At 45.6% G+C, this 19834-nt stretch overlaps 1 protein-coding gene across 8 annotated transcripts in view; it reads left to right on the top strand.

Moving 5' to 3' along the window:
• WDR53 (WD repeat domain 53) overlaps window positions 1-16170 on the top strand; it is a 167102-nt gene extending 150932 nt beyond the window's left edge. For 7 of the 8 annotated variants that reach the window (XM_069213591.1, XM_069213589.1, XM_069213592.1 and 4 more), the window contains one exon: window positions 15096-16170. In XM_069213591.1, the coding sequence (XP_069069692.1) occupies window positions 15096-15713 (618 nt within the window). In that variant the 3' untranslated portion in view covers window positions 15714-16170. The remainder of the gene's footprint in view (window positions 1-15095) is intronic. The other variant, XR_011199402.1, reaches the window with a different exon arrangement.
• Window positions 16171-19834: the final 3664 nt, after the last annotated feature.

The following is a 19834-nucleotide window of genomic DNA, read 5'->3' as shown; positions in this document are numbered from 1 at the left end:
TGCCTGTCATGAATGTGGGGGGAGGGGGAGTGGTTGTGCGTGTGTACGTGTGCGTCTGTGTGTAAATGTGGTGATGCGTGTGTGTATGCATGTGGACAGGGTGGAGCTGTGTGCCTGGGTGCATGAGTAAAGGGTTAAGGGGGTGTGAGTGCGTACATGTGCGTGTATGTTTGTATGTGTATATGGTGTGTGTGCGTGCAGTGAGGTATGTGTGGTAGTGTGAAGATGAGTGAGGGGGTGGGGGTTGTGTATGTATGTAGTTGAAGGGAGGGGGTGGGGATGGAGAGTGTATGCGTGCATGTGTGATGTGTATGGGTATGTATGCGTCTATGGGGGTGAGTGCATTTGTGAGTGGGGGTGTGCCTGTGTGATTGCATGGGGGCAAATGTGCAGAGGTGTTTGGGGGGGTATCCCGCAGACAGGAATACAAGTTCCTGTCATCTGCATACTTTTCCGCCATGTTTTTCGTGGCAGTGAGACCACTAGGAAAATGCTGGCAGGTCCATAGTCGAAATAACCTCAGCGGTTATTCGACTCCCACCGGGCTGGAGGTGGGAACCTCCAGCCTGGCGGGGCACGGTAAAGCAGGGGGACGGGCAGTGATGCAGCAGTTTGGCAGCGGCCAAACCGCTGCCGTCATCATATGGTGGTCTGCACCGCCAGTCCCGCGGCAGTGAGACCACAACCATGGCCCTGGCAGTCCATGGACAGCCAGGGTCTTAATGAGGGTCTATGTATTGCGTTAGCTTGTTTGGAAAGAGGAAGAAGATGTAGCATCTTCATTCATTGTGTAAAGCAAAATTCATTAATTGTTTCTGGAAGCGTGTCATGATTTCCCTTATCATTGTTTTATTCCCACCTTTCACCTCACTTCTGTGTATGTGTGCGAGCCCCCGCATTGTGTTTTTCACCAACATTTGAATTCAGTTAATATGCGGGAGGTTGGCACATCCTTTTATCTACTTGCCTTGTTACTAAAGCCTGATTTAGAGTTTGGCGGATGGGTTACTCAGTTATAAATGTGCTGGATATCTGGTCTGCCGTATTACGCTCTCAGTAGGCTACAGTGGGATCATTATGTATAGGATTGGAAATCTGCCATGTTTGTGACGGAGAAACCCTCTCCACTAGACTCTAAATTAGGCCCTTAATGTCAGCGCTTCATTTTTTTTTTGTGCAGAAAGTTTTCCTGTTAGATGTGCACTTATGTCTGTCTTTATCCTTGTGGTCTTCCCCTTCCCTGAACCTTCCTTCCTCCTGTGTACACGAGAGGCCTCATGTGCTGTTTAAAATGTTTGGGCTTACGGGTAGTTGAGCGAAAGTGGGAGTTAGGTACTCAAAGGTACTTTTCCTGTGAGACAAATACATATTGTTGAACGCATTACCTGAGTGTCTCTGAATATTACACCTAGCATGTGCTCGTACAAAACATTATTGTAAGCTAGAGCCTTTGAAACCTGTACAGCTGCACCTGGTTATAGGGAGTGAGCCCTCCCTTTGTAATTAATTCTATGGTACCGACCTTGGAATTTGCTGTGGGCACTGTGGAGTTTTGAGGCTCATTCTTGTATTACCCTACAGAGATACTTCAGGTTAGGTCTTTGTAACTTTATGCCTGGCAAGCTTCGCTTTCAAAGACATTTTTAGAAACTTAAGACTGATCATCAAGGTTCAGCAAGCAAATGTTAAAATTACTGTGCGTCTTCAGGCCTGTGTGGAGCACAGGTTTTTGAGCCACTGCTGGAAAAACCCCGCCAGTGAATTGCTCTGTGTTGGCAAGATGACACAGACCAGCACCAGGTAATCCGGCATTCCTGATGTAGCATGTAATTCCTGAGAACCTTATAGATTAGGCTTCCACGAGGAAAGTTAACACAGTTTTGTTTGGTACTGCCCCACCTAAGAGAGAATCGGAAGTAATATATGCTAGGAGTGCCAAAGAGCTGGCTAGCAAAATGGCCGCACTGAGGTGAGGTTCCTGCTGTCAGAGAAACACATTCACCGACATCATCCTTGAACAACCCTCAAATCCAGTTATTAATGCCAGGACCTGGTTGGGCGTGCTGCTTGCTGAACAGCAAGCTGTTTTTTTGAGCCCAGTAGCCCTTGCTGGCTTGTGTGCAAAGCAGAGGACGGATAACAGTGTGACGGACCAAGATGCGGCTGAGCACTGCTAAACTTTTGATGCAAAACATGGTGTCATGACCCTCAAGGGTGGGGAGGCCTCAGAGGCAAATGACAGTGATGACATGCGTACTTTGCTGCACGCCAAGCAGGATAGTCCTCACTCTATAGACCAAAAGATGGATATACACCTGTATGGACTCAATCTCCCATAAATTGGACAAACATGAACGCCTGAAAGAGGAAGAACAGGGAATATCTCTAACAGAAGACCAACTTAAACAGTATAAAGACTATTCTCTACATGTAGAAAGTCCTAGAACTCATTGCGTCAAAAACATGGAAGCTCACTCTAAACAGAACAACCTCCTTATACTGCAGATATCGGAGTGCAGCAACACAAGCAAACTTGAAGACTATGTGAAACGTATGCTGACTTTGGTGTTTTGACCAGAGACATCCTCTAACTAACTGTGGAAAAGGTGCACAGGGAACCTGCACTAAAACCTTCCCCAGGAGCTCCCCAAGACCTACCATTGGCACTCCTCCTCAACAATTGAGATCCCAATGTGGCTCTTTGGTTGGCCCGAGAACACCAAGCACCTCAATTTGATGGCCACTGTTTAGTCCTCTTTCGTAACTTTGCACACGTGGTACAGGTGGCACACCAAAAATATGCAGGCATAAAACAGCAATTGATAGAAGCCAAAATCCTATTTACAATGCCAAACTCTGCCTCCGCATAACCCACAAGGGAAAGCAACACATCTTCCCTAACCCTTCACAGGCGATGGAATAGCTTAAAGTCCAATGCAATTAACAGGCTTTGAAAAAAGAGCAGAGCAAGGAGTTGCCCGGATGGTTGCCCTTCAGTGACTCAGACTAACAAATAGTTCAAGACCGGTCTGCAGTGAGGACTACATTTGTACTTCCCTCCTCCACCTTTTGCCAAGGTACTGCCACTCCATACCGGAAAATGATGCTAGTCATTGGAAAGGTCTTCCCAGAGCCTGCTCATTATCCACAAACATTCAAACTGGATTGGCTAGACCATAATACCTCCACCCCCTCCCCATGTCAAAGAGAGTGGGGTATGAACTGGCCCCTTGGCTACTACCACGGTAACACCCCTTCAAAAATTTGTACACACAAGGCCCTTATGGCCCTGGCCCTAGACCTAGTTCAGGATGTTGGAAATTTGGGCAGGGACTGACCTGATGTCTATCTCCTTTCTTCTTTAGGGTCGGGCGCGCAGTAGCATGTGCCAGTGCATGCATATCGCTTCTGAGACGTTGTTGCAATTAGAAATGGACTCGGAGCCCACCTTTTGCTTATCATTTGTTGGATTGCGTAGCACTTTTCTTTACAGCCTTGCAGTTGATCATGGATGGCATGTCATCATTTCCGTTCCTGAATGTGGAGCGGGGGCAAATCACTTACTGATTCATCTTAGTGAGTGCTCGTCCACTGCTCCTGACGCGATTGAGGTACTATTTTATTCTTTTCAACTTCTAGGGTCCTGCACACAGAAGGCAGTGACTGGTTATGAAGGTCTGGCAGCTGCAGTCAGCTGCTGGGCCGGTCCTTTTCAGTGCACTTTTGTGCTCATTCGACCCTTTTTTTGTTTTAAAGGCAGCTCCAAGATTTACATTTTTTTTTAAAAGGCAGAGTCATATGTATATGCGTCATCTCTCCTGTCTGAGTTGTAAAGGTGTGTCTCTCCCTCCGTGTTACTTGTATGTCCGGGCTCCCTGTGCCTAGAAGATGTCTCACATGCTCCTTTGAATTCTTCTGAGCATTTCTCCTCTTCTCCTCTTCCCTGCCTGAGATGCAGCCAACTCCTGTCTCTCAAAAACAAGCACTGACAAAGCCAATGGATCTCGCCTATTCAAGATCCATTGTCTCTGTAAATGTGTTTAAGCCACGTTGCATAGCAGCGCTGCCACTGTACCACGTGACTGAAAGGACAAACAATAAAAGTGCAGTGACTGTGCCAATGTTGACAGGGTCATAACGTATTCTTTTTCTTTACTTCAGCCATGTTGGACAGCGGTCTCGCTGCTATGCATTATGGCCAAAAACATTGAAGAAGCCAATACATCTTGTATAGGTGGTGTTACCAGTGCTTTTTTAAAAAAAAATTTTTTTTTTATGTAAGCACCAATGTGGGATGGTAAGAAGTTGGGAACACGTTCTGGGACGAAGTGGGAACCTTAATATCGACACACTTGACAACTATGCTACTCCACTATATTTCTTGCCACTAACGGGCAGGACAGCCCATCATCTCACCTGACTGACAAACATACGTCCTACAGTGACACACTCACAAAATCAGAACCACACTAAACTGACTTACTTGCAGAGTGAGGGTCCTTACCAACCCTAGAAGGGTGTGCCGGGTGCTAGTATGCCTCGATGGGAACTTATACAGATAACCCTATCGCAGGAAACACACCTAGACCCTCAAGACACCTCTCCACTTAGCTAGCCGCTGGGATGAGCACAGAATTGCCTCCTCACATTCTACTTACACCTTCGTTGTCATTATCCTGATAAAATGGGTCACTGGGGTTCGCCTCCATGGCTCGCTATGCAACATCCAGGGTCGATATGCCCTTTTGTTGGGTTGCCTGAGCGCTGCACAGGTAATAGTGGTATGCTGCTAGGGGCCCAATGTAGAGGACTCCTACTATACATCAGAAATGGGACAAAGACTAATGGCTGTAATGCACAAGAAGAGACTAGTGATGCCTGGTGGCACAAACACCTGACAGACAAAGAGGAAACATTTTACTCCTATGCACACGATGTGATCCCAACTGGATTTCTAACTCATCATCTGATGTGGAGGGCTGTTCAATGAGAGTGAGCAACCTGGAAAATTTTCAACACAATGGCGGCACAGTAGAATACTGTAGTATTACACATAATGCGTTTAAGGCTACGCTACGAGGGTTATGTATAGCTTAGCAATATGGGATACACATGATGTTCCGGCATCATCTCAATCACCTGGAATGGGAGATGAAATCCCTGGAAAACACACTGGGCATCACTCGCGATACAGGGACACCAGCAGAACTTTGCCGACTGTCCTCGAACCATGCAGAGGTAGTGGAAAGAGAACAGAAATATAGGGGTAAATATGCCAAAGCACATTTTTATGGGGAGGGAAGGGGAATAGCACCAAATGACTGACCATATCCTACACACATTTGCCATGTATTACATCACCCTCTTTAAATCACAATTTTATACCTTGCCCATCTCAGGTAGCTGAATGTGTAGAAGGCACTGCAATTGCGTTGCTGGGGAATCATTAGAAAGAATAGCTGCTCCGGCTATTTAGCCTTGATAAGTTACACATAGCCATTATTGGTCTCCAGAATGGCAAGGTGCCAGGGCCCAATGGCTTTCCAGCTGAATTTATAAAATGTATTTAGCCACCTCGGCCCGTGCCTCCTAAAGGAATATGACAAAGTCTTTGGACAACTTATACTATCCCTCTCTATTAGGTAGGCATCCATAATTACACTTCTGAAGGCTAGCAAGCAACACACATATGACTCCTACAGACCGCTTTCTCTCCTTAAGAGTGATGAAAAATACTGCCCACTGCTCACAGATCTGGACTCTGTCCTTGCTGCAGTGGCTGTATTCTTAGACTATACTAAAGCATTAGATTTTTTGGATGGGGAATACTTTTTCATGACCCTAAAGAGCATGAGGATACCACCATGAATCACAATATGGATAAAACTACTATACACAGCTTCAAGGACCAGCCTCCGCATAAATAAGGGTAATTCCTGACCCTTCTTGCTCACTCCGGGAACTCGCCAGGGTTGCCCTCTACCCCAGTGCTCTTTGCATTGTCACTGGAACGCCTAGTGGCTAAAGTCTGACAAAATTATAGAGCACTATGCTACGCTGTGACGCTATATCTCCGAAACACTGAGGCAAGTCTTAACCCTGTGATGAGGGGCTATATCAGATTTTGAGTGCTAGTGGGTTTTAAGATAAACTGGGCGAGAGCCCAGATTTTTCGGTTAACAAGCACGAATAAAAGACAGTGAATTATCTAGTCACCCACATCAACACATGAGCTACACATAGGCATTTGGGAAAACTGTGGGGTGGCACTGACTCAAATTACTGATTAACAAACGCAATGACTTGCACTTCCAATATCCGTATCAGGGTACATCAGCCTTTCTCAAAATGGTAGTCAATCCCTGACTGCTGAATACTTAACATCCCACTACACCTCAACAAAACATTCTTCCACACATTAAAAACATAGTTTACGTGAATGGTGTGGGGGACAGGGGCAAGAGTGGCATGGGACACACTTACATTGCCATATCTCAAGGGAGGTTTTGAGGCAGTGGATCCTTGACTGTATTATCTTAGCTCACAGGCCCACTTTGCGCATTACTGGCACCATCCTGTCCTGCATATGTGGCGATAGAGTCTGAAAGCGTCTGTCCCCCCCCCCCCAGCCCCTCTCTGGTGGACACGCTGTGCATGTAGCTTCACAATAAAAACTCTGCAGCTGCTTGCATCGTTGGGGCATGGGAGTACCTGCACCAAAATGCAGTGCAGGACTTCCTGTACTTACCCTCCCTGCATTTGCACAACCACCGCTGATACTGGGAACAGTAGAGCCAAAGGCAAAGTCAGAGTTAGATTCCCTGGATATCATGAGATGAGGGGCGATCTTTAATGAAGTGGTACATTCCGTACGCTGGAAGACTTCTGCTGGAATATCCCACCCGCCCCCATTGAAAATATTTCTTCATTACTGATTAAGAGGTACCTACAGATTGCTGTGCCCTGAGCTCCCCTCTGAGCTGGCTTAACTTCCACCATTATATACATAGCTCAGTAACACTACCCCTACTTACCTAGTCTCAAGAATCCATTACCTGACACTTGAGACACTGCTAGAACGAGTGCACTTGGCTTGGACAGGGTAGGAAGCGAAAACCAGAGTGGAACTCACTCTGAGAACTTTGGAGTTCTGCTGCACCCAAACAGACATGGTAACGGCTAGTAGCAGATTGAGAATAATTAACTTTAAGTTCCTGACTGGAGCCTATTACATGCCAAAAGCTCTACACTGTTATGTGCTGTGGGCAAACTCTGATTGTGTCCGCTGTGGATCTCTGGAGAGGGGGGGGGGGGGGGGGACAGGGGATTCTTGAATCGGACATGGGACTGCCCAAAGGTACTAGCCTACTGGACCTACACAACAAACTCTTACAGCAAATGTTAGGATGGAACATCCAAATTGACTCCAAAGTGGCCTCACTGGGCTGAATTGAGAAAATCATCACAACCCAGAGGAAATGTTTAACTTAAGCACTACTCCTGGCCCAGCAGCAAGTGGTCTGACCATGGGGGCGAGGCTGCTGCTCAAAACTCACACAATGGATTAAAGATTTGACTTAATGCAATGAGCAGCTTGAGGTATATATAGAACTTCTTCCCCAGTCCTGTAGACCTAGAGACATAATGGGTCCATCTACCTTACACAGCAGTCACCAGAACTGAGGGCAACACAGAAGGCCCCGGATGAACCTCCCCTTTCCCAAACAACAAGACAGTGAACATTAAATGGACTAAGCTGCACAAAACAGAGGAGAGTGGGGACAGAGCACTGTTGAAGACATTTTCAGTGTGCTATAGTCAGGACAGAAGAGGTTGAGTCTCAACCTGTCGCTATAGTGCACTGTCCCAGGCGGAGGCACGACCAGATGTTGGGCTATTGATCGCTGCACAGCCAGAATATAGATATTACAACTCTCCCAACCTAGACTGACAGATTGCCGTCACTATTCATTTGTAATAGCTGGAGTCTCATTGTGGTTGTTGTTTATTGCAATTATGTAGTATGAAAATTGATAAATAAAGTATATAAAAAAGAAATAGATTCTTATGGCAAAAATATTGTTTCATCTGCCAGCTTAGCACTTCACTCTGGGACACAACAAAATATTTTATGGTCCAGGTTAGACATCACAGATTTTGTTGCTTGTGCTATTGGCCCCAGTGTGTCCTTCAGATTGTTCAGTTTGGTTACATGCTTCCCTTTCTCCACCCCCCTTTCTTCATCCTGTTGCTTTTCTCTCAAATATATGGCAAATCATGCCAATATTCTTTCAAGAAAATATCGATATAACTACCTTGAGTGAAATTAAGGTGGTACCCACGGCATAGAGAGAAATTGATGCTTCTGTTAGTAGTTTTTGGTCCTAAAGAAGGATGGGGCCTCAGGCCGTTTTTTTACCTGAACGTGCATATCTTTGTTTCTTGAGAAATACGAAGATCAAATTGATGACTCTTGCCTGAGTGCTGTTGGCTTGCAACATGAAGACTGGATGATGTCCTTGGATCTGCAGGACAGGTACTATTGTAATTGTAATTGTAATTGTAATCGTATTTATATAGCGCTTACTACCCCTGACGAGGCGTCGAAGCGCTTTTCGATGAGTAGCACGCTACTCCGGTACCCAAACAAGAATTAGTGATGGATTAGTATAATTTAATAAGGAGTACAGTTTTAGTATTATTATGAGTTAATTTGAGTTGCGGATATGAGAGTTTGTTAGTTAGATTGACTGGAGTAATGGAGGGGTGGAGGATGTGCTGATGAGTGGAGGAGTGCTGATGTAGAGGCAGCAGTTCCCACAGGAAGTTATTCCTGAAGCACTCAGTGCATGGCTCAGCACGGTGAGGTCACTCTGCAAGGCTTAATCCTGCAGACGTCATTGCTGGTGCTGGGGAAGGTATCGCATGCTAGCCCTGGAGCAGTCACTGCTGATGTAGGGCAGGTGATATTTCCCTAGGGGGTTAATCTTGAGGCAATCAGTGCTGGTGTGAAGAGGTGCCCTCCTTCTGTGATGGTTAAACTTGGGGCAGAAGGTGCTGGTGTCAGGGAGCTGATCTCACTCTGAGGGTTAAACATGGGGCAGTCCATGCTGGTGTCAGTGAGCCTATTTAACTCTGTGAGGGGGCAGTCAGTGCTGGTGTTGGGAGGTGCCCTCCCTCCGTGACGGTTAAACGCGGGCAGTCAATGCTAGTGTCAGAGAGCTGATCTCACTCTGCGAGGGGGGCAGTCAGTGCCAGTGTCCGGGAGCTGATCTCACTGTGAGGGTTAAACTTGGGGCAGTCAATGCCAGTGTCAGAGAGCTGATCTCACTCTGCGAGGGGGGGCAGTCAGTGCCAGTGTCCGGGAGCTGATCTCACTGTGAGGGTTAAACTTGAGGCAGTCACTGCCTCAAGTTTAACCCCCACAGAGTGAGATCAGCTCTCTGACACTAGCATTAAGTGCTGGTGTGAGGGAGCTTATGTCACTGTCCCACGGAAGGTATCTCAGTTTTGTGGTACTGTCAAAACATTTCTCATTCTCTGTTCTGCCCCTCAGCCTTACATAGGACTCTCAGGTTGTGACAAAGGTCATTCCGGTGGTTGCAGCTCATCTACGTGCAGGTCTGAGGCATATTTATTCATATACCTTGGCCACTGGCTGTTGTTTGTGGGTTCACCACAGCTGTTCTTAGACATCTACGAACAATGGTCTCATTGTTGTCACCCTTGGGTTTTCCATGTCCAGTTTTTGCAGAGCTTCTATGCATAGTAAGTTATGCTAAACACTGTGCCTATGAAGGCTTTTCATCTTTCACAGTGAGTCTGCCACATTCAAGCTGTATTCCTAATGTTTCAAACTAAAGCGCTTGTTCCGGGCTTGATAGTTTTGAGACTTCTTAGGGTTGTGCATCCAATTGGTGCATTATGCCCTTTGGCACATGTAGTTCATGAGTTGAACCTACATTTCAGTGGACCCAGAACTAAGGATGGCTCTCCATTCACATATGCATCCCTAATGATACGGTTCTGGACAATAAGTCTGCTGCATGTCATATTGGCATCTGACATCCACCATTGTTCTCCTTGCCCCAGTGTTGATTGAGATGTGGAGGTCGCCTGATGAGTTTGAGGTAAGAAATCTCTAGTCTCAGATGAAGCAGCTCTACCTCATGAACCATCTGGAGTTGCATGCCATTCAGCTGGCCCTGAAAGCATTTTTTGCCCTTCTTAAGGGGAAAAGACAAATCAGGTGATAATGGACAAAAACACTGCCAGGTGATACAGTAAGAAGCAAGGCAGAGTGGGTTCTCGTTCCCCCTGTCTGGATAGTCTGACGATTTGGAAATGGTTGGTACTTCACAGGATTTCCGTGGTGGTCAGCCACCTGACCACATCCCTCAAAACCAGAGCAGACTAACTCAAGAGATGTCATATTGCCATCCATGAATGACATTTACATCCAGAGGTGGGTCAAGGTATCTTAGTAAGATATTTTTGCTCATGTCTAAAAAGGTCTTGTCTAACTTTCTGCGCTCTGGGGTTTCCTTATCTATTGTCTTTAGGATATATGTTCTGCCTTCAATAGGACTCAGTTCTGTACACATTCCAGCCAATGCTGTTAATGTTGCTTATCCTGAAGATGGACCAACCCATCTCAGACTGGGATCCTGGTACAGGGCTTGGAGGGTTTGATATCCTGACAGTCCAAATATGAGGCCATGTCCTCCACTTGGGAAGGATTATAGGAAGATCTCCAGTCCCAAGAGTAAGGCAGGGTGTTTCACCCGAACCTCCATATGTGGAGATTGAGCAGAATCTATTGAGAGGTTTCATCTTATGTCAGAACTGGTAGATGTGATTCCAGCTGCTTGCTGCCCCTCCACCAAGTCTGTGTTCAGACCTTTGTGTTAAATTTATCACCGAGTATAAAGAGAAGCGATTGTTCACCTGTCAAGTGAGATTATCTGATGTTCTGTTTTAGGTCTCGTTTTTGGCATTACTTATCAGCCCCTTTGCCCCTTCTTCATTGCCGTATGTGCCCTCATTAGTCTGCTCACTGTAGATTCCTCATGCCTACCAACCTTTCCGTTCTTTGTGGATTAATAAGGTTCCAAGTTAGATTTGTACAATGCCATGCATTTCATTTTCTCAACTGCTCTCAACATGTGTAGGATTGGAAAAGCACAATGATTAAACTAACATCACCACATCGAGTGGTGCCTCAATGCTCTGTCGTTATATCCAGAGGCAGGACAGACTCTCGACAGAAATTGATTGCATCATCTCTTAGCCTGCAGGAGATAACTCCTAATCTAGGTTGGCACTTGGAGAGTGTCTCAAGTAGATAAGTAAAAAGATCACAAGATAAGTAAAAAGATCACAAGATGAGGAATATGCAGTTCAATAAAGTATGTACCAGAAAGATTATTTTGAGAGCTGCACTCCAGTCTATATGCTGAAGTGGTGCTTATTTCTACACATTGCAGACTCATTTTAATGACCATGGAGTAGGTTGAAGCCTTTGGAAATAAATCTAACTCGTTTCGTGCTCGCAGGTAGGAGAGCTCAGTGTGAGATCAAGCTCATCATTGAAGCAGTGCAGTGCTGATTAAAACATTTGCTCAGAGCTAAAGGTGGACTTGCAGAGACTGTTAAGCACTTAATTTATAATCAAATGTGTGAGAACACCGCAACCTGCCCTAAAACCTTTCTCGACTACAACTATATATTACCCAAAACCGGTCCAGGTAGCATATCCACTTGGAATGCTAAAACCAAACTTGCAAGGCTGTTAGACTGGCACAAACAGAGCACACATACACGCAGACAGAGCAACACACTATCCAGCACCAGTGCACTTAAAAGCCAATAACTTGGTGAGAATGCTTGTGACTCTTCATCAGTCACACCTGAAGATCGAAGCTGTGATGGCAACTCCGCTGCCAAAATGAGGACTAAGACTGTCATATCTGATGTATTTTTATTATGCCATAATATAAGCCTTGGATGCCCACAGAGTCCCACGTTTAGTCCATTTAATATTAGAACTATTGGTGCCACTAATAATATATGCAGAATTATTTCCTTTTATGGCCACTCTAGCCTTCTGAACTTGTGTAACACAAATATATCACTGTAGGTTAAAAACTTGCGAGAGAATTGATAGCATGTTGTTCTTTATATAATAGGCTGTGTTTTCTAAAGATAGTAATCTTAGATTCTTATACCTAAATATTTAATTGCAGCTTCCCGCACAGTTATTCTGGCTTAGGTAGTGTGTGGACAGGTGGTCCACACACAGTGAAATAGATGTTGACTTAATTGTCTTCATGTTCTCCTTTGAATTGGAATGTCTTGGGGCACCTGATCTTGAGACGCGTCTCATAAACTAGGTTAACGTTATCAGTTTTCTTTAGGAAGCCTTCCTCGCATGTTACTACTGTACATTCCATCCATTTTCCTGTAGCTCTGGAACTGGTATTAGTGGACAGGACACAGATGGTGAAACTAGTGATCAATATGTGCAAAATGGCTAGGTGATCCTGGAGGTCATTGGCTGAGCAGTCTAGTTTGGTCAGAGTATACATCCCCTTGCACGGTGTGGTTTCGCAGAAGTGCCTGTTACCTTGAGAAGGGTTCCAAACTGCTATTCAAGACGCTCGATTTTCAAACATTGCGACTATTTTGAGTGAACATATATTCAAATTACTTCAAGAACTTAAAATTGGAGAGCTCGCAATGTTCATGGTATGTTTGTGAAATAAAGAATCAAATTTGACATGGCCATGCTACTTTCTTTGCTATTGAACCTAAAACATTTCATATACTAGAGGTTGCTATATTTATGCAATGTAGGGACCATATTGTGTTGGATGTTTACTGGAAAGCAGTATATAGGGCCAGATGTAAGAAGGCGTTTGCGAGTCGCAAACGGTGAAAAACGCCGTTTGCGAGGCGCAAAAGCCTCACCGGTATGCAGAAATGCATTTTGCGAATCTGATCCGACTCGCAAAATGCATTTCCGACTCGCAAATAGGAAGGGGTGTTCCCTTCCTATTTGCGACTGCAATGCAATTCAATAATGGAATCGCAGTTACCATCTACTTGAAGTGGATGGTAACCCAGTCGCAAACGGGAAAAAAAATATTTATTCAGAGCAGGCAGTGGTCCAGTGGACCACTACCTGCCCTGAAAAATCCGAAACTAAAGGTTTCGTTTTTTTTTTCAAAGTGCAGCTCGTTTTCCTTTAAGGAAAACGGTCTGCACTTAGAAAAAAAAAACTGCTTTATTAAAAAGCAGTCACTGACATGGTGGTCTGATGTCTCCAGCAGGCCACCATCCCCGTGAGTGCCCATACTCGCAATGGGGTCGCCAACTGCGACCCACCTCATTAATATTAATGAGGTGGGTCTTTGCGACCCCATTGCGAGTTGCAGAAGGTGTCTGAGACACCTTTCTGCATACCAAATTGCGATTTGCAATTTGCGAGTCGCAGGGACTCGCAATTTGCAAGTCGCAATTTGGTTTTTTGATACATCTGGCCCATTGGGGGTCATTCTGACTCCCGCCGGGCGCGGTCACTGCGCGCCCGGCTGGAGCCGCCAAAATACCGTACCGCGGTCGGAAGACCGCGGCGGGTATTTTGAGTTTTCCCCTGGGCTGGCAGGCGGCCTTCAAAAGGCCGCCCGCCAGCCCAGGGGAAAACGACCTTCCCACCATGAAGTCGGCTCGTAATCGAGCCGGCGGAGTGGGAAGGTGCGACGGGTGCTACTGCACCCGTCGCGTATTTCACTGTCTGCTATGCAGACAGTGAAATACAAGCTGGGCCCTCTTACGGGGGCCCCTGCAGTGCCCATGCCATTGGCATGGGCACTGCAGGGGCCCCCAGGGGCCCCGCGACACCCCCTACCGCCATCTTGTTCCTGGCGGGCGAACCGCCAGGAACAGGATGGCGGTAGGGGGTGTCAGAATCCCCAAGGCGGCGCAGCATGCTGCGCCGCCTTGGAGGATTCTGACGGGCAGCGGAAAACCGGCGGGAGACCGCCGGTTTTCCTGCACTGACCGCGGCCAAAAGCGCCGCGGTCAGAATGCCCTAAGGGGCACCGCCAGGCTGTCGGCAGTGCTCCCGCCAACCGCGAGCCTGGCGGTCACAGACCGCCAGGCTCGTAATGAGGGCCATAGTGTTTTACAGCAGGGATTAGCCAGAACAGATCGGACAGATCGGAAGAGGGCACTTGTGCTGTCTTATCCGTATATGCTTATGCCTGTCAATGTTACCTATGCATTTGTATACCAGACATGTTAAATACCAGAGAAATAAAAATTGGTGTAACTAGGCACATCATGGATACATTATCAATATGGGATGGAAGAAGCACACGCCAACCCCATTGTATGTTCATGTTCAAAGATTCACTTTTATCTCCATAAGGCTAATGACCTGAATAATAACATACCAAGTGTGAATTTCCCAAAGGCTTCTAGCGACCTGGACAATGATAGACCTCTAGAGGCGAGGACACAGCATTTTGTAGAGGTGAGTCTGGAGGCAGTCAAGTGTACAATTGCACTAAACTGACTAAGTCCGCAGCATCATTCATACAAGAATAGCTTGTGTACCTGTCCAACTTGGAGGACGCATTTATCAAAAGTAGGTAGGAGGCAGATGTTGAGTGGTAAGAGAGGTGTGTAGTGTGCTGTTGTTGTTTATAGTATCTATTCTTCTTTTACGGTGTTTGCTTGGAGGAGGGGAACATTGAAGCTTGCTTTCCTGGAAAGTCAGGGTCCCTTTCTTATTGCCATGTCTGTTATTAAATGAGTCATCAGTAAATATGTCGAATCTGGGCATGGGCATGGGTTTGGGCACTGCGTAATTTCACTGTGCAATCCAACCTTTATCTGTCCCTGCTTGGTTGGTTTCAGTCAGAGAATAGTAGCACTGTCTGTGATTTGCACTTCTCAGATTTGTACAATGCATATTTATCCAGTTCTTAGTGAATTAATTTTAGTCTGTAGCGTAGGAATGCATGACAATTCTAATGTGGTTTTGTTGTCCTAGAAAAATATTGAAATGCTTCTTTCTCTTCTGTTTCAAGGTTATGCTATGGGACCTGAAGAAAACACGTCCACAGTTTTTAGTGAATCTCCAACAACTCTCCAAAGATGAGGAGGAGGAAGAAGATGTGGGAAAGCAACTCGATGGTGGAAAGCTCTTCAATCCTCCCTTGGCCCATTCTCTCAGTGTGGCAAACTGCGGCAATATCTTTGCATGCGGATCTGAGGATGGTAGAATCCGTGTATTCAGAGTAACTGGCCCACAGTTTGAACTAGAGGTTGGGTTTAAAGGTCACTGCAAAGGGGTATCACAAGTTCAGTTCTTAAACTTTTTGCCTGCTTCATGCTGCCTGCTCACTGGAGGAAATGATGGCAATGTGCTGCTTTGGGACATCAGTTGTGCAATAGCAAAAGATAATCCAAACACATTGAAGTATGGCCACCGGAGGAAGATCAGAAGGAGTCCCTTATCCAAAAAGGGAGATAAAGCCAAAGCTGACAGTGAGAGCACTGTAGATACTTCCCACATGTCTCCAAAGCTGTGTGTGGAGCATGGGGAGAAGGTTAACTGGATCACTGGTGCAGAGATAAAGGGCTCCAAGCTGATACTGGTGGCAGATCAGAGTAGCTCTGTATCGGTGTACCCCATAGTCTCCTAGAGTGGATTGGTGGAAGCCTCTTGACCTGCATGTACCACAAGCATTTGCCCCTTAGAAGTTATAGAAGAGTAATAAAAAAACTAATTGGAGCAGAGGCGTTCACAATATGTTTTTATTATTCAGATAACTGAATAGTTGTTGGTGGGATGGTTTAGCTTTCCTCAAAGTTATAGCTGATAGTTAAAGCAGCGCAAATCACATCCACTCGACATGGACTCATTTATTTGAAGGTAATATTCGTTGAATAACGAGTTTACTCATAAAGTGTTTGGTATAAAAGAGTATTTAAACCACTTGCGAGGAGATGTGTATGTATAAAGACGCGAGGATGTTTTTTTTCAGTAAAACTAGTAGAAGCATGTGCCCTGTCATATTTGATCTGTAGACCTGTCAAAGCAGAGTTTTTCAGATAATAAAGGGTCTCAACAACTTGATTGTTCAAGTAGTCTCAATAGTACTTTCTGGTAATTTATCTTGGTCGCACACACTTCTTGCAACTTCCATCTAGCATCTGTGGCAGGCACAGGAATCGTGAAAGAATGTGTAGAAGTTATGCTCGTGTGGCATCTGTCGGAATGGAGAAATAACTACAGGCCACAAGTAACTGGTGACAGCCTTTTCTTATGGCCTTGTTGGCCTAAATGTATTTGCCAATTCTACTTACTTCATACCAACACTGACCATATCTTTATGAGCATTTAAAAGTGATGTCAGTGTTAGTGTTGTTATGTGCAGAAAGTGCTCAGAGTCTGCGTATTGCTCCAACACATTGACTAACAGAAGTAGCTTACACCAAGCCCCAGTCTCTTTTCAACCACAGCATGCCAAGCTGTGCTCTTTTTAATTGCCTCTGGTACCGGTGATGCTTTAGAGAAGAGCGCTCCTTGTTGATGTCTCAAAAATACTGTTGGTTGTCCTTGCCTATTGCATCCTTTCCTTAATCATGGTATCCACTACGAGTTTATAAAAGGTGGAATATCAACTCCGATGCAAGGACGAAATAGATGTTTACCAAAATGAACAACACGTCCAGGAAGATGCCAGTTGGTCAACATTCTCTCTCTTTTCAAATATATCCAAACAGCCAGTTTGAAAATAAATAGCTCATTTGGCTCCAGACACTATTGCAATATATTCTGAATGAAAAATTAAAATAAGGGAATTGTGTCCTATTAATTAACACTGCACAGCTGTGAAAAACATGACCATTACACATCACAAATTCTAACAGAATTCACAAAGCCATTGTGCCTAGCAGGGAGACGGGCAGTTCGTTTTTGATCATGGTGAGAAATGCCCCAAACTATTTCTTCCTTTATTCAGGCTATTTTGGCAAGAGAGTTATAAAACAGGGTTTAATGTCCAAAATCTAGATTATGTATTTAGGCCCTCATTCTAACCCCGGCGGTCTCAGACCGCCGGGGCCAGGGTCGGCGGGAGCACCGCCGACAGACCGGCGGTGCCCCGCAGGGCATTCTGACCGCGGCGGTTTGGCCGCGGTCAGAAAGGGTAAACCGGCGGTCTCCCGCCGGTTTACCGCTGCCCTTAGAATCCCCCATGGCGGCACAGCTTGCTGCGCCGCCATGGGGGATTCTGACACCCCCTACCGCCATCCTGTTCCTGGCGGTTTGCCCGCCAGGAACAGGATGGCGGTAGGGGGTGCCGCGGGGCCCCTGGAGGCCCCTGCCGTGCCCATACCAATGGCATGGGCACGGCAGGGGCCCCCGTAAGAGGGCCCCACAAAGTATTTCAGTGTCTGCCTAGCAGACACTGAAATACGCGACGGGTGCAACTGCACCCGTCGCACCTTCCCACTCCGCCGGCTCAATTCTGAGCCGGCATCTTAGTGGGAAGGTTGATTTGCCCTGGGCTGGCGGGCGGCCTTTTGGCGGCCGCCCGCCAGCCCAGGGCAAATCCCAAAATACCCTCAGTGGTCTTTCGACCGCGGAGCGGTATTTTGGTGGGGGAACTTCGAAGTTAGAATTTAGAATCACCCCCTTAGTCTTTAAAATCTTCAATGGATAAAGAAATTATTTCTTAGAAAATCATGGGAGAAGGTACTTTATCTTTTCCGGGTGCTGTAGTTTGTTCCCTACAACCTTTTGCCCCTCTCGTTCAGTTGAATCGATCAGTACATTCACGGGAATAGCTCATATCCTGAAGGACTATGTTAAGGTTTGCCCCATGAGTTAGGCTCTTGAGAGATTGAGAGGGAGAGCCCGTTATGCGAGCCTTGGAATCATCTTGAAGGCAGCATTATATAAACAGCTTTTGGACTCTCTTGGGTGCTTGGCAGCAGGACCTGCCAGGCGAATGTACTCCCAGATTGTTCTCCTCTTTTGAGCCCTCTATCCGTGGATCACTCCACCAGAATAAAGACCTCTTGTTCCTTGGTTTACCCTTCAGGGAAATAAGATTTCAGAAGTTAAATGTGGGTGCACTTCCAAAGATTTCAGAATTAGTTAGTGGAGATATATTTATTGCGGCGTTGTTGCTCTACTAATGGTTCGCATAACGATTTACAGGTTCAAGAAATAGGTCCTTTCTATGGAATTATAAGATAATCAAGATTCAAGAATAGCAAAAGCTTCACGGGAGAGTCAGTCAGTAAACATAAGGAGGGGAAAGGTTATGCACGGCTACGTTTTCACATGGAGATTTGTACAACAAGTGGACACAAGTTCCCTTACAAATTTAAAAGAAAGGTTTGTCTACGAGAGAGAATAATAAAGTATGTTAATTGATTCTTTTCAAAACTACTCAGTTAAGAAAAAAAATGTGTTTTCTGCAGAAGGAAGGACATTATTGTTGGAAACAGACGAGAATCATTTAGGAGAAATGATAAAGAACTGATTCAAAGACGTGTGTATGGTAAACATGACTAAAGTTTGAAGGCAATTGACTTGAGAAATTAGAACTTATTCTCAAGAGGTAAACGGATCTTCAATAGCTCTTGAAAACAGTAGTATTCAAACGACTAGTCGAAGTTTCAAACAAAAGCTGTTAGTCTTCTATTGTATGTTGTAGAATTTGATTTTTTTCATGTAAAACGTAAGGGAAAACCCCAGCTCAGAGCAATGGTTGAAGAGAGGCAGATCTACATTACTCCTGCACCGGTTCCTAGGACCAGTGCCAGGTTTCTGGTTTTTGACACCAACAGTGAATATGACTTTCAACAACATTGCCTTACAGGAGGCTATGGGACAGAGAAGGATTTTGACTCGCAGCAAAGAGAGGTGAGATTGACAAAACATTCTTCTACAGCATCTACCTCTGCCTCAGGTGTGAGGACCAACTTCCTCTCACTCTACCTCCAGTGCCACTCTTTCTGCTCCTTCTGAAGGTGATTGGACAGCAGTTCAAGAGCAACTTTGAGAGTCGCAGACCAATGTTCCATGTCAAGACGTTCTCATGCTTCAATGTCTAGAGGTCACGAGTACTCTGGGCAGATGTACAAGCATTTGTCAGTGTTGTGATAAATGTTGACATGGGGTGGAGGGTTACTTTCTCTCATTTCAAAAGGATCTGGTTTGCTGTCTTTTTGTAAGACCTGGAGAAGAATTTGTCCTCCAACAGAGTTACCAAGGCCTGTAACCGATGCAGTGGTTGCTACTGAGATCTCAAAAAGGCTACCAACTGTGCAGCTACTGGCTCCCTCAACATCTCAGCAAAGAGCTCAGAGTTCCCAAAAAACAGCTGAGGCTCCAGTTCTGCAGCTATGGACCAGTGTTTTAACTTCTGTGCAGCCTTTTGGAGCAGCCTCTCCAGCACGGTTTCCAGTACAATCTGCACTCCAATCCCTTTTTACTCCTAGTGGTACCCCAGTTACAGTGCACTGTCCTGCCATAGCAATGTTCCCATATGAACGTCTTCGCAGAAGAAGTCACGATAATGAACTTGAAGAACTCACTTGCTACAGACAGTGAAATTCCTAGCACAACGAGAAGCAGAAAGCCCACTCACCACCCACAACATAATTCTGACCTGGATTCTGACTCCGTTGCTTTTACTGATTGGTGTGCGTTGTCCTCAGTGTAATAGTAATCCACTGTACTAAAATTTCGCCTATTGATGACCTCAGGTTGCGCCATCAGCTCATTAACAAAGATGTCTTGAAACCA

This window comes from Pleurodeles waltl, chromosome 11, assembly GCF_031143425.1.
Source record: "Pleurodeles waltl isolate 20211129_DDA chromosome 11, aPleWal1.hap1.20221129, whole genome shotgun sequence".
NCBI classification, from domain to species: Eukaryota; Metazoa; Chordata; class Amphibia; order Caudata; family Salamandridae; genus Pleurodeles; species Pleurodeles waltl.
Note: the sequence above shows the minus strand (reverse complement) of the source record. Positions and strands in the feature narration are given on the sequence as shown.